This window comes from Melanostigma gelatinosum, assembly GCF_949748355.1.
Source record: "Melanostigma gelatinosum genome assembly, chromosome: 10".
Taxonomy (NCBI): Eukaryota; Metazoa; Chordata; class Actinopteri; order Perciformes; family Zoarcidae; genus Melanostigma; species Melanostigma gelatinosum.
This window is the reverse complement of record NC_136643.1, coordinates 25,251,065-25,264,503: the sequence shown is the minus strand read 5'-3', so window position 1 is coordinate 25,264,503 and position 13,439 is coordinate 25,251,065. Positions and strand designations below refer to the sequence as shown.

Sequence of the window (13,439 nt, the reverse complement as noted above, 5' to 3'; positions counted from 1 at the left end):
CCTAACCCGGATCCTTCACAACTACTCGTCCAATCCTCTGAAACGTGATCCACAGACGTTTAACATCTTTTACTCATGCAGCTTGTCACCGGGCCATTAAAGCAATGTTTTCTCCGGTAATTTCATTTTGTATTACAAGCAAAAACAGATTCATAGAAATGTATTTATTTAGACTTTTACCTGCAGTTATGACTTCAGAGGGATTAAAGAAAGAGAGGAAGATATTTGAGTAACTCTTCATGTTAAGGTCCTTATAATGAGCTTCATTAATAGGTAATAAGTCCCTCATTAGTTATTGACGTGTTAATAAGACTAAGTGTTAATAATAGCATTTTAAACATGTTTATTGTTATACTATAAGACATTTATAATCATTTATAAGAACAGTTTATTGACTACTTAAAAGCCTTATGAGTTTGTTATGATTGTCTATAATAACGTATTTATTTATATTTATTATATCATCATCAAACCTTTACCAACGTTTTTACTCCATGATTAGATCAAGAGATATTTCATTTTGCATTCATTAACAGTTAATTATGCTTTTTGCAGCTACAGAATCTAAAGCGAGAAGAATGCCTTCTTAACGTTAATAAATCCTTTTTTATGCTCAAATTAACCGTTTTTTAAAGATTCTTTTTGTGCATTTTCAGCCTTAATGCAGGCATTTAACAATGCCTTAATAAGTTAAACTTATTAAATAAAATCTATTTCTCATGCTTTGTTATGAGAAACTCATAAGGCTTTTGTTAACGTTCTTAAGACGTTTATAAACTGTGAACAGAAATGTCTTATTATCGAACAATAACGTGTTCATAATGCTTTAACTCTTATATAGTCTTATTAACACATAATAGTAAAAATAAAACATCTATTTATGATTGTTCACTACAAGGACCTTGATATACGGCGTAGCTGATGATTGCAGAACAAAACTTGACCTTCTTTTCCTCTCGCGTCTTCAGATCATCCTCCACTCGATGCACAAGTATCAGCCTCGTGTTCACGTCATCAGGAAGGACTTCAGCAGCGAGCTGTCTCAAAACAAGGCGGTGCCGAGCGGAGAGGGAGTCAAGACCTTCAGCTTCCCCGAGACCGTCTTCACCACCGTCACTGCCTACCAGAACCAGCAGGTGTGTTCACTCTCCTTATTATTGTCATTATTATTCCATCACGTTAATCACGCGCCCCACAAATGTGCAAATCTTAGAATCTCAACAATCCCTCTGACCTCTTTCAAATGGTTGATGGGTGAATCAGAAGAATGCTTCACATTCTGATCATGGAGCTAATTAGCAACGTTTCCTTCTTGATGGTGTAGAGAAAGAATGTGCAGAAGCACAAACAAAGGATGACTTGCAGCCTTTAGTATTACCACGACTTACAGGAAAAAAAGCAGAGAAATGTTGACGTATTTAAGTGCATTTTAAGCTGCAACAATCACAAACATCTCTCCACGTTCTTCTTGTCTGCAGATCACCAGACTAAAGATCGACCGAAACCCGTTCGCCAAAGGATTCAGGGACTCTGGAAGAAACAGGTCCGTCACCACGTCTGTTTGTTGACGGAGCAGCTGCACAACACAGCCTGTTGCAGTTTTATATCAGCCACACAGATCATCTGTGTGACCTTTAATGATGGTGTAAAGATAGAACGTAGCGAATAAGAACAGCTGAAGAGAGCAAATCTTCACAGTGGTGAGTGAGGAGTCGGCAGGCAGTCAATGAGAGCAGGCAGTCAATGAGAGCAGGCAGTCAATGAGAGCAGACAGTCAATGAGAGCAGACAGTCAATGAGAGCAGGCAGTCAATGAGAGCAGGCAGTCAATGAGAGCAGGCAGTCAATGAGAGCAGACAGTCAATGAGAGCAGGCAGTCAATGAGAGCAGACAGTCAATGAGAGCAGGCAGTCAATGAGAGCAGACAGTCAATGAGAGCAGGCAGTCAATGAGAGCAGACAGTCAATGAGAGCAGGCAGTCAATGAGAGCAGACAGTCAATGAGAGCAGGCAGTCAATGAGAGCAGACAGTCAATGAGAGCAGGCAGTCAATGAGAGCAGGCAGTAAAGGTGTTCAGAGAAGGTGCTCGTCATCGCAAACCATGAGGGGTCCTTCAACATGCTGCCAACACTGGACACCCAAAATATTGTGCAGTGTGCTGCAGCAGGATGAGATATTATCCGTGGACAGACACAGAGGTGCACATGCACACACACACACACACACACACACACACACACACACACACACACACACACACACACACACACACACACACACACACACAGGAGCTGCAGAGCTGAAGTGTGGATCACTTCTACCTCGACGTCGAGACATCTTCAGACCTGCAAATCACCAAATCCATGCTTACAGGGTTATTAATGCTGACCATGATGTTTCATTGCACACGTTACAGGCGAGACGTTACAGGCTAGCTTTTCATGCTCCCGTCTATTTTACTTCCGCAACATGTTTTCTTTCAGACGCGAGGAAAGAAAACATCCAAAATACACATTAAGTTATGAGTTCATGTTGTGACTCTATTCACCTGTAGAGTCTTCTTCATGTGAGTGATGAAGTGGTGAATATTCACCTGTAGAGTCTTCTTCATGTGAGTGATGAAGTGGTGAATGTTCACCTGTAGAGTCTTCTTCATGTGAGTGATGAAGTGGTGAATATTCACCTGTAGAGTCTCTTAATGTGAGTGATGAAGTGGTGAATATTCACCTGTAGAGTCTCTAAATGTCTGTAATGTAACGAAACGTCTTTGAAGACGTTTCCTCTCAATGAGTTTGTTCTCAGACAGAACTTTAGATACGTTTGAGTTTGTCTTCCTCGATGAGTTTCCTCCTCACTCGCTTCCTCTCCAGCTTCTCTCTCTCTCGCTCTCCCTCTTTCTCTGTCTCTCTCTCTCTCCCTCTCTCTCGCTCTCCCTCTCTCTCTGTCTCTCTCTGTCTCTCTCTCTCTCTCTGCCGCTGTCTCCCTCTCTCTCTCTCTCTCTCTCCCTCTGTCTCTCTCTCTCTCTCTCTCTCTGCCTCTGTCTCTGAATTATCATATTCAACATTAGTGGAGGAGAGGAGGAAGCAGAGGGGGGTGTACACTGAACCACCAGACCCCTCCGCACATGAAAGCAGCCCCCCCTCCTCCATCTGGTCTGCATTATTGGCACGCAAGAGCTTTCTTTTTGTCGTTTTTTCAAACAATAGACTGTTTGATTTATGAACTGGCATCAGAATGTCATTGCAGGAAAGCAAGAGATGAAAAGATAACGGAGCGTGTGACTTCACAGTCGTCTTAAAAAGTCTGTTCTCTGCGTCGACAGCTGCTTATTTCTAATCTTTGATCAGTCGAGAATATTGTAAGTGAGCTCCAGCTCTGACCCTTGACCTTTATGCTGCTTTTGCTAATTATAGTCATTTAGGAGTTTAATTGATCTTATACTGGAAGTCACTCTTTCCTTCCATGGGGCCAGATCTCATTGTAAGTGTTGCTGGTCATTTTTATATGAATTAAATGTATTGATTATAATGTATTATTAGTGTTATTTGAATGTATCATTATTAATATTCATTCTAATAATATTAGATGCATAAAGTTGCATTTATTTATCAATTTAAAACAAGAAGCTGCAGACGTAAAAACAGGTGAGGCATCTCTTGTTCGTCTGTGTTGGTATCGGATGTGAGCGACGTTAGCAGTCAGTTCTTTGTGTTTTAGCTTCAGAGTGACGGCAGTGTTTCCTGTGGAACGTTACCAACGAATCCCACACTGAGGGGAAGTTCAGCATAAATAGACGGGGCAGACCTGCAGTGCCAATTCTCAAAATGAAGTTTTCCTTCCTCTGACTTTCTTAACAGCGTCTTAATGTGAACGTCCCCCCAGCTGAGGTGTTACAGACTTTACGGCCTGCAGCAGAGCGATACAGCTCATTTGTGGGGTTTCGGTTGGTATGAATGAGTGCAGTGATGGCGAGGGCCCCGGACGGTTAACGTGCCGCACTAACGAGGCCGAGGAGTTAGTGGCCCTAAAATAACACGGTGACGGGGGGGAAACGTCACCCACATGTATGTGCGCAGTAAAATACATGCTCCTTGTTTTAATGGATCCAGTTTCCAGAGAGCAGACTCCTCCCCCTCCCTCATTCACACAACATCACTTCCTCTCTCTCGTCAGCTGATGGATTCCATATCAATTTACTCTTATTCACGAATATTCTCTCTTTTACATCCATCAACACAGACAGTCATGCATTGGGCTTTTGTTTTATAATAATACAGTTAAAAGAAGCGTTTATTATGTCAAATGTATCGTCAATATAAAGTGTGTTACAGTTGAATAGGAAGTACATAATAAAAATGACTTCATCTACAGCACTGCATGAACAGTGTTATTGTTTTTACCTTAAATATGTTGTTCTATTTAGTAAGTATTTTGTAAATTTCCATTTACGCAAAACAATGAATCACAAATCCACATTAATTTGCATTCACAAATATGAAAATAAATACAAAATAAATACTCCAAAAGGGAAAAGAAAAATCCTAAAAATTAAGAGATTCAAATGTTTTATTTTATTAACGATGAAAGAAAAATGTACAAACAAAAAAAGAGACTGGGAATAAGAACACATCACAGTTCTTACATTTATGATTTAACGTTGCAGTTTTCATGTTAATAAAGATGAAACAGGTTTTAAGATAAAACAAGGAAAACAGAAGGACAACAAATGAATACGATTTTAATCCAATTCGAGGATAATCTGAACAAACCGTGTGTCTCTCTCTGAAGTGTCTCTCTGAAGTGTCTCTCTGAAGTGTCTCTCTCTGAAGTGTCTCTCTCTGAAGTGTCTCTCTCTGAAGTGTCTCTCTGAAGTGTCTCTCTCTGAAGTGTCTCTCTGAAGTGTCTCTGTCTGAAGTGTCTCTCTGAAGTGTCTCTCTCTGAAGTGTCTCTGTCTGAAGTGTCTCTCTGAAGTGTCTCTCTGAAGTGTCTCTCTCTGAAGTGTCTCTCTGAAGTGTCTCTCTCTGAAGTGTCTCTCTGAAGTGTCTCTCTCTGAAGTGTCTCTCTGAAGTGTCTCTCTCTGAAGTGTCTCTCTGAAGTGTCTCTCTCTGAAGTGTCTCTCTGAAGTGTCTCTCTCTGAAGTGTCTCTCTGAAGTGTCTCTCTGAAGTGTCTCTCTCTGAAGTGTCTCTCTGAAGTGTCTCTCTCTGAAGTGTCTGAAGTGTCTCTCTGAAGTGTCTCTCTGAAGTGTCTCTATCTGAAGTGTCTCTCTGAAGTGTCTCTCTGAAGTGTCTCTCTGAAGTGTCTCTCTGAAGTGTCTCTCTCTGAAGTGTCTCTCTGAAGTGTCTCTCTCTGAAGTGTGTCTCTGAAGTGTCTCTCTGAAGTGTCTCTCTCTGAAGTGTCTCTCTCTGAAGTGTCTCTCTCTGAAGTGTCTCTCTCTGAAGTGTGTCTCTGAAGTGTCTCTCTCTGAAGTGTGTGTCTCTGAAGTGTCTCTCTCTGAAGTGTCTCTCTCTGAAGTGTCTCTCTGAAGTGTCTCTCTCTGAAGTGTCTCTCTGAAGTGTCTCTCTCTGAAGTGTCTCTCTCTGAAGTGTCTCTCTGAAGTGTCTCTCTCTGAAGTGTCTCTCTGAAGTGTCTCTCTGAAGTGTCTCTCTGAAGTGTCTCTGTCTGAAGTGTCTCTCTCTGAAGTGTCTCTCTCTGAAGTGTGTCTCTGAAGTGTCTCTCTCTGAAGTGTCTCTCTCTGAAGTGTCTCTCTCTGAAGTGTCTCTCTCTGAAGTGTCTCTGAAGTGTCTCTCTGAAGTGTCTCTCTCTGACGTGTCTCTCTCTGACGTGTCTCTCTCTGAAGTGTCTCTCTGAAGTGTCTCTGTCTGAAGTGTCTCTCTCTGAAGTGTCTCTCTCTGAAGTGTCTCTCTCTGAAGTGTCTCTCTCTGAAGTGTCTCTCTGACGTGTCTGTCTCTGAAGTGTCTCTCTGAAGTGTCTCTCTCTGAAGTGTCTCTCTCTGAAGTGTCTCTGAAGTGTCTCTCTGAAGTGTCTCTCTCTGACGTGTCTCTCTCTGACGTGTCTCTCTGACGTGTCTCTCTCTGACGTGTCTCTCTCTGACGTGTCTCTCTCTGAAGTGTCTCTCTGAAGTGTCTCTCTCTGACGTGTCTCTCTCTGAAGTGTCTCTCTGAAGTGTCTCTCTGAAGTGTCTCTCTGACGTGTCTCTCTCTGAAGTGTCTCTCTCTGAAGTGTCTCTCTGAAGTGTCTCTCTCTGAAGTGTCTCTCTGAAGTGTCTCTCTCTGAAGTGTCTCTCTGAAGTGTCTCTCTCTGAAGTGTCTCTCTGAAGTGTCTCTCTCTGAAGTGTCTGAAGTGTCTCTCTGAAGTGTCTCTCTGAAGTGTCTCTCTCTGAAGTGTCTCTCTGAAGTGTCTCTCTCTGACGTGTCTCTCTCTGACGTGTCTCTCTGACGTGTCTCTCTCTGACGTGTCTCTCTCTGACGTGTCTCTCTCTGAAGTGTCTCTCTGACGTGTCTCTCTCTGACGTGTCTCTCTCTGACGTGTCTCTCTCTGAAGTGTCTCTCTGACGTGTCTCTGAAGTGTCTCTCTGAAGTGTCTCTGAAGTGTCTCTCTGACGTGTCTCTGAAGTCTCTCTCTGACGTGTCTCTGAAGTGTCTCTGAAGTGTCTCTCTCTGAAGTGTCTCTGAAGTGTCTCTCTGACGTGTCTCTCTCTCTGTCTGTGTCTCGGTCAGGACGGGCCTGGAGGCCATCATGGAGACCTATGCTTTCTGGAGACCTCCTGTGAGGACCCTGACGTTCGAAGACTTCACCAACATGCAGAAGCAGCAAGGTGTGTGAATCCCGTGCTGCCTGACAGTGTTCTCGTTTCCTTCTTTGCAGAATGTGTTCAGTTCATTGCTGAAGAACAATATTGGTGGAATATAATGATGCTTTCCATTCGGATGTGGATGTTTCCATCAGCCTTCTTCTAAATATTCAAATACATTCATAATGTTGCACGTTGCCTAAAATCACAGCTCCGTAAGAAATGTAAAGTCTTCATATCAAAAATGTTGCGTTGTTGTTGTCAGGACAACGGAGAACTGAACCGTTCTTCATTTTACATGAGATCTGAACGCTCTGAGAACCACCGTGGTATCCCATAATACTCACTGTTGTCTCTTCTATGACAGCTCACTTCCACGCGTCAACTTGTTGTCAGCTTAGCACAAATGCAGAAGAGTTATTGCTGATGCTCCGTGTTGATTAACACGACCTGAACTCTCCCGTCTGCACACGTCTGCACACGTCAGCACACGTCAGCACACGCTCCATCAGCGACGCTTTTCCTTTGCTTGAGCTCCAACGCGCTGTTCCTCTGTCTGCTCAACTCTTAAACTTAAAACCCTGTTGCTTGTTGGACGGCCTCCTCGCGACACGAGTCTGGCGTCAGCTCGGGGGTCTAGCCCTCCCCTTCCTGGTCTCGGCTCCAGGGCCCCGGGACGAGGTCTTCGTCAGCGCCGCTCCGCTTCATCCACCGGTCACCTCTGGAGGGTCAGCGTGGCGCTCCGTATTTCTGTCTGTTTGTTATCATTAAACTGCTTTCAAAGTCATTCGGGTTCAATCAAAGTCCTCTGCGTCACCATGTGTGTGTGTGTGTGTGTGTATATATATATATGTGTGTGTGTGTGTGTGTGTGTGTGTGTGTGTGTGTGTGTGCCCTTATGGCACCAGACACCCTTTTCCCTTCATATAATCAACTATTCCCCTCCGGCACTGAAGCACCTCGAGCCCTTCTCACCCGAGGAAAACATGACATCACCAAACTATTCTTCTCTCCTCTTAGAAGTCTACCTTGCTCTCTCTCTCTCTCTCTCTCTCTCTCTCTCCCCCCCCCTTACTTTATCCCCCCATTATCGAATGCATATGGTGCAAAATCAGAACCCCAGCCAAGCGAGTCCCGGATTGTTTAGTTCTGCCTCCTGCTCCTCGTTTGACGGCTCAGGCTGAATTTCTCCAACAGCCGGATGAAACCCGGCCAGATTCTCATGAATGGAGGAATATGCGATCGATATCCCACAGCTATCATTTCACTCTGAAGGGCCGGACCAACTGTGGCCCCTTTTTAAATGGTGATTTTCTGTGTTGATGTGCTGTAACATCGCTTCAATATATTTCATACCTCCTGGTTTAATACGAGATGTCCCAACCTCTTGGATCAGAAAACAATATTTTATCATTTCTGCTTGTTACATCTAAATGAATGATACATCTTTCATTTGCTATTTTTCATGAATAGAAACCAATATGTGGCAGTTTCTGTCTGTTTTAACTTTACGTATTTTACAGATCTTTATACAACAGTTCGTTCGATGTCTTACGAAAAGTTACTCGTCGTTTTTGGTGAGATTTCCTACGAAAGTCCAGCAACACGTGTCGGTTACTGCCGATCTGATCACAGAAACAACTCAGTCAGGTTTAGAGAACAAAACATAACGACACTGGCTTCTTTGTGTCTCGTCCACGAGTCTCCCCTCTTGATTTTTTATGTAAGTCTTTGAGTATTATGTGTCGTGGTCTTCTGTTGAATATAGCGTCTGTATTTCACGATGTCTTCCTCTGTGTGTTTTCCAGGTGGAAGCACAGGCACTTCTCCCACCACCTCCAGCACAGGAACCCCCTCCCCCTCTGGTGCGGCCCACCTCCTGTCCCCCTCCTGCTCCCCTCCCACCTTCCACCTTGCCCCCAACACCTTCAATGTGGGCTGCAGGGAAAGCCAGCTCTGCAACCTGGGCCTGTCCGAGTACCCGGCCTGCGCCCGCAGCAACATGGCGGCCCTGCAGGGCTACGGCGGCCTGGCCGACAGTTCCTACGGACGGCTCCAGGCCGCGGGCGGCGGCGTGGCCTCCGCTCAGCCCTCTGAATCCTTCCTGACGCAGAGGACTTCCTCCTTGATCGCCGCCGGCATGCAGGGCGGCGCTCACGCGGGCGGCGGCGGTGGCCCCGGAGCCAAGATGGATGCCTACGGGGGCCAACTGGGCTCCTTCCCGGCCTCGCAGCTTCAGTACGTGATGCAGGCCGGGGGAGGCTCCGGCTCCGGCTCGTCCTCCTCGTCCGGCTCCTCCCCTTCCTCCGCCCACATGTTCGGCGGGGGCCACCACGTACAGCAGGGCTCCTACAACGCGTTCTCCCTGCACAACCCGTACAACCTGTACGGGTACAACTTCCCCACCTCCCCCCGCCTGGCCGCCAGCCCCGAGAAGCCCCAGGGAGGCCTGCTCTGCTCCTCGTCTCCCGCCGGGGCCTTCGCCGAGCGCCAGTACCTGTCCAACGGAAGCATGGACACTATGCACATGATCGGCAACGCCAGCGGCCAGCAGGGCGGCGGCTCCTGCGATGGCCGCCAGTACGGCTCCTCCTCTCAGATGTCCATGCACATGGTGTAGACGCTTGGCATCGGGCCTGAAAAGGCTTTCGGCTGAAAAATGCAAACCTATGAACCCGGTTCGGTGTTTGATGTGGAACCGGTGTTTTTTTTACATGAAGCCTTAAACAAACCTTTCAGAAAAGGATATCATGTGTTTTTTGTTTTTTTAAAAAGACATCGCATACAAAGCATTATTGAGGGAGTCCAAACTATTATTTAATTATCTTTGTATTAATGAAGAGAAGATTACAGGGACGTCAACAACATGCTCCGGTTCAGAAGGGATTATCAGCTGTTATGGTGCAATAGTAGGGGGGGGGGGGGGGGGGGGGGCGGAGGAACTGAAAACCCGTTCAGCCCGCCGCCACCACACGACTTCACGGCCCGGCATCCTCAGGACTGGAATGGCTTCACTATTTTTGAGTGGATTACGTGTTGTTGTTTTTAGGCATACATATAAAAGATGGCGATATGCGATCAATAACGAGCTTAAAACAGCTGTCGTGTGAAAAGTTATAAAAAGAAGCAATAGCAAAAACCAGAGTAATTAAAGTATGTTTTGGTGTGTTGTAGAGATGTGTATTTAAGTGCTGAGCATTATAACAACACTTTACAGGTCAAGCTGTCATCAAGAAAATGTGTGAAAAAAAATAAATGGCAAAGTAATTCTTTTTTTGAGCATTTTTAAAAAATGTACATACAGGTGCCAAGCACGTAAAAAGGCTCAATAAACGCTTTAATTCATGAACATGGTTCTGAGTTGTTCCTCTTCTTCTCATCGTCAGTAGGTGAGACGTTGTGCTGCAAAGCATTCGGATGCTGTGTTTTCTCTCGACATCAGTTGCTCATCAAACAATAATTTGAAGCGAGACCGAATTACAACCGCAATCAACAAAGTAATGACAATTCAACACGCTGGATGGTCTGTATTACGCAGATATTTACGGATTAACTTTTGATGAATTGTGTTTTTAAAAGTAGGCGAACTGTGGGAGTCGACCCAGCAGGCGGTCACGGCCTTCATGCAACAATAACAACGAATGACATGATTTATTAATCACTGCGAGGGAGCGTTCTCCGCTCACAAAACATCTGCTCTGCACCACATCACAGACTTCAGCTTCAAACGCTGATGAAATGCATCGATCATAAACCAAATGCTGGTTCTGTTTAATGACGAGGACTAAAGCTGTCTGTGCCAACTGCACTCAGCTCTGCTGCTGTGCTCCATGCACGTGAATACAGCACCTGTTTACAGAGACAGAGAAATGCCCTTTGTAATCATGTGAACCTCCGAGAGAGAGGGGGGGGGGGGGGACATGCATTTAGGATCATTGCTCCTCCGGGGATTTAACCGGGGGGCCAATCAGCGTCCATTACACGCATGTCTTCTGAGCTCGTGCTCCCCCCAATCACTTCCTATCATGCGTACGGCTCCAGCCATGAAATATCATAGCCATCATCAGAAACACGGAAAGGAGGGGGGGGGGGGGGGGGGGAGACCCCAGTATTGGAAACACCTGTTCTGTTCCAAAGCATGACTTCAAATAATGAGCAGGCAACCCGAGAGAAGCGCATGATTTCATAATCTGGCTCCGCTCCATCTATCTGGACGTTGTTTCCAATAATTATTCACGTTATTTGTTCGCCCCCCCCCCCAAACCACAGCCCGTCTTCACAGTAGATTCACTCAGTGCCTGTTAAATGGGGAGATGTATTTGTGAAAGAGGGGCAGCAGAGTGACATAATGCACAGCAGGTCTGTTCTTACACCGTAAACTATCCATCAGCTCCTTAAGTGGAAAAGAATGGCCGAGGCCGTGAGCAGCGTTAGCGCTCTGTCTCTCATCATGGCGCCTTTCATTGGAAACCAAGACGATCACATTGATGTATTAACGACAGAGAGAGAGATGAGAAAAACAAAAACATGAAACTGGAACAATTGGAGGTACAGGACCGGGTGTTTTTAACGAGAGAGATCCGGCGCTCTAATCTGCAGCTTTCAGGCCATTTTTGAGTGACAGCACGCGGACTGGAGGGTTTACCCATAATCCCCCGCCTGTCTCTGCCATTGATCTTTCCCTTCCAACACTCTTCAGACATTTTAACGGACTCAAGAATCTCTCTCTGGGGAACTAAAAAAGAAACTTTCTTGGCCTTTGGTTTGGTTTTAGGCTGAGACGCAGTGTGAGTTCATATCAGACGTTCCTGGTAAACTGTTGCCCTCTTGTGTTTATTCCTCTCTTTTGCTGCAGATTCCTCGACTCATCTTCACAGTAAATCGTTGCTGACAGCAGACGTGGACTCTCTTCTCCAAGGTGTTACAGTGCGCCTGTACATGGAGCACTAAATCACAAAGGGCTTTCGCATACCTTCAGCCAGTGGCTTTTCTTTTTTCTCCTTCTCCTTCAAGGAACATCTTGAAACTATTTCAGGATTGATAAAGTCATGATACAGATGTCAAGTCTGGTGATGTGGCCAATGTTTCTACAGTCACAGAAGAAGAGATCTCTGAAGGCAAGTTGTGTACTTCTCTGAAGCGTGATGACCCAGAAAGTCGATTTATCGACAGTTAATCAACAGTTATATTTACAGAACTGTCGAGGATTAATTCCGTTGGAATGCTCTGATTTTGGGGAAACAGGTGCAAATACATTTATTCTTAGAATCAACTCTTGAAATGATGACGACACTTGCAAATGACAAGCGAGTGCAACATGTAAACTATAAAGTTTAATTTTTTACCTCTTTATCAAACATTTCACAACACGTGTTCCTTTTTACAAAATTCAACAAAACACTGACAGTGACGAAGAACTTTCATAGAAAATAATGATTTTATGATAATAAACAACAATTTTAACCATTCCCTCTAAACTAAAATAAATCCGGTTTGAATTTAAATGGAACACTATTACCAAGTTTGTTCACAAGACATTTTGTCAATGATCTACACTGACATAAACACGATTTAAACACTGAAACAAAAACTGGATAAAATCATAAAACTCAAAGTGTAAACAACATGGAGGAAACAACATAGAAGTACTTGGATTTAGTGAATCAATGTTCGGCGAACCAAACTGACTTCCATTCAACAAAATGCAGTTTATTTTGCTTTACTCAACATAAAGATTTTTCATTATTGTAACTTAACTCACTTGTGTAAATGTAACTTAACAGTTGGACTTCCGTTACTCAACTTTATTGAGTAAGACCAACTAAACTGCACTTTGTACTTCCAGCTCTACTGACACAAATCAGTGGAGCAACATCAACTTTAGTTTTAAGCAACTGCTTTTCATGGTTATAAAGATTCTGCATTAAAGTGGCCTTTCAGTCTAATTAAGTGAATTCAAATCACATTACGTTGGTCTGGTGGAAAAGTTCATTTATTACCAATAAAACACAATACAGCACAATGCCGGTTAAAGACGCGATGTCAGAATCATGACGACGACAGTTTGTGTAAATAACGATAAACGTGTTTCAGGTCAACATTTATTCTGCAATAGAAAGAATGTGAATCGTAGAACTTGTTCTGGTTTCCTCTCGTCATCTGGCTGCCTTTCATGTTGTCACATGACAGATTTAACACACAATAATCAAAGATGTTTCTCTCCAACAGTCAGATATTTTTTTATTTGCAGACAAAACCTTTGATACCACTAAAGAAAATCAAACCGCCGGCCAACTGTGAAACTTTTGTTCTTCTCTACATACAGTCAGTCACATTCTCCCGCTTTCTTTTCTTTAAATCTCTGGATGCCAGAAGACGAGGAAAAAGTAAATTTAGAACAGATTTGAAATGTACAGACGAGTGGAAGATCAGAGAAAAAGGAGATCTGGAAAAAGATTGAGAGCTTCCTGTAAGAAGGAATTCTCATATCAAACCAAACATCCATCTATATCCTCTACTAAACGTAATCCTAAAATCAAACCTTAAACTGACATTAATCCAGTTTAAGGACGGAGAACTGAAGTTTTCATCGTTTTAGACACATCGTATGTTCAGTTTGACGCACACATGGAGAGCAGAAACACACACA

The 13,439-nt window shown here is 44.1% G+C and overlaps 1 protein-coding gene across 1 annotated transcript in view; it reads left to right on the top strand.

The window, feature by feature from the left end:
* Positions 1-10,139, top strand: part of tbx15 (T-box transcription factor 15) — a 35,842-nt gene extending 25,703 nt beyond the window's left edge. Inside the window, exons 5-8 of the mRNA XM_079277595.1 lie at positions 969-1,136; positions 1,479-1,543; positions 6,717-6,814; positions 8,599-10,139. Coding sequence (XP_079133721.1) covers positions 969-1,136; positions 1,479-1,543; positions 6,717-6,814; positions 8,599-9,410 — 1,143 coding nt within the window. The 3' untranslated portion in view covers positions 9,411-10,139. The remainder of the gene's footprint in view (positions 1-968; positions 1,137-1,478; positions 1,544-6,716; positions 6,815-8,598) is intronic.
* The last annotated feature ends 3,300 nt before the right edge of the window (positions 10,140-13,439 follow it).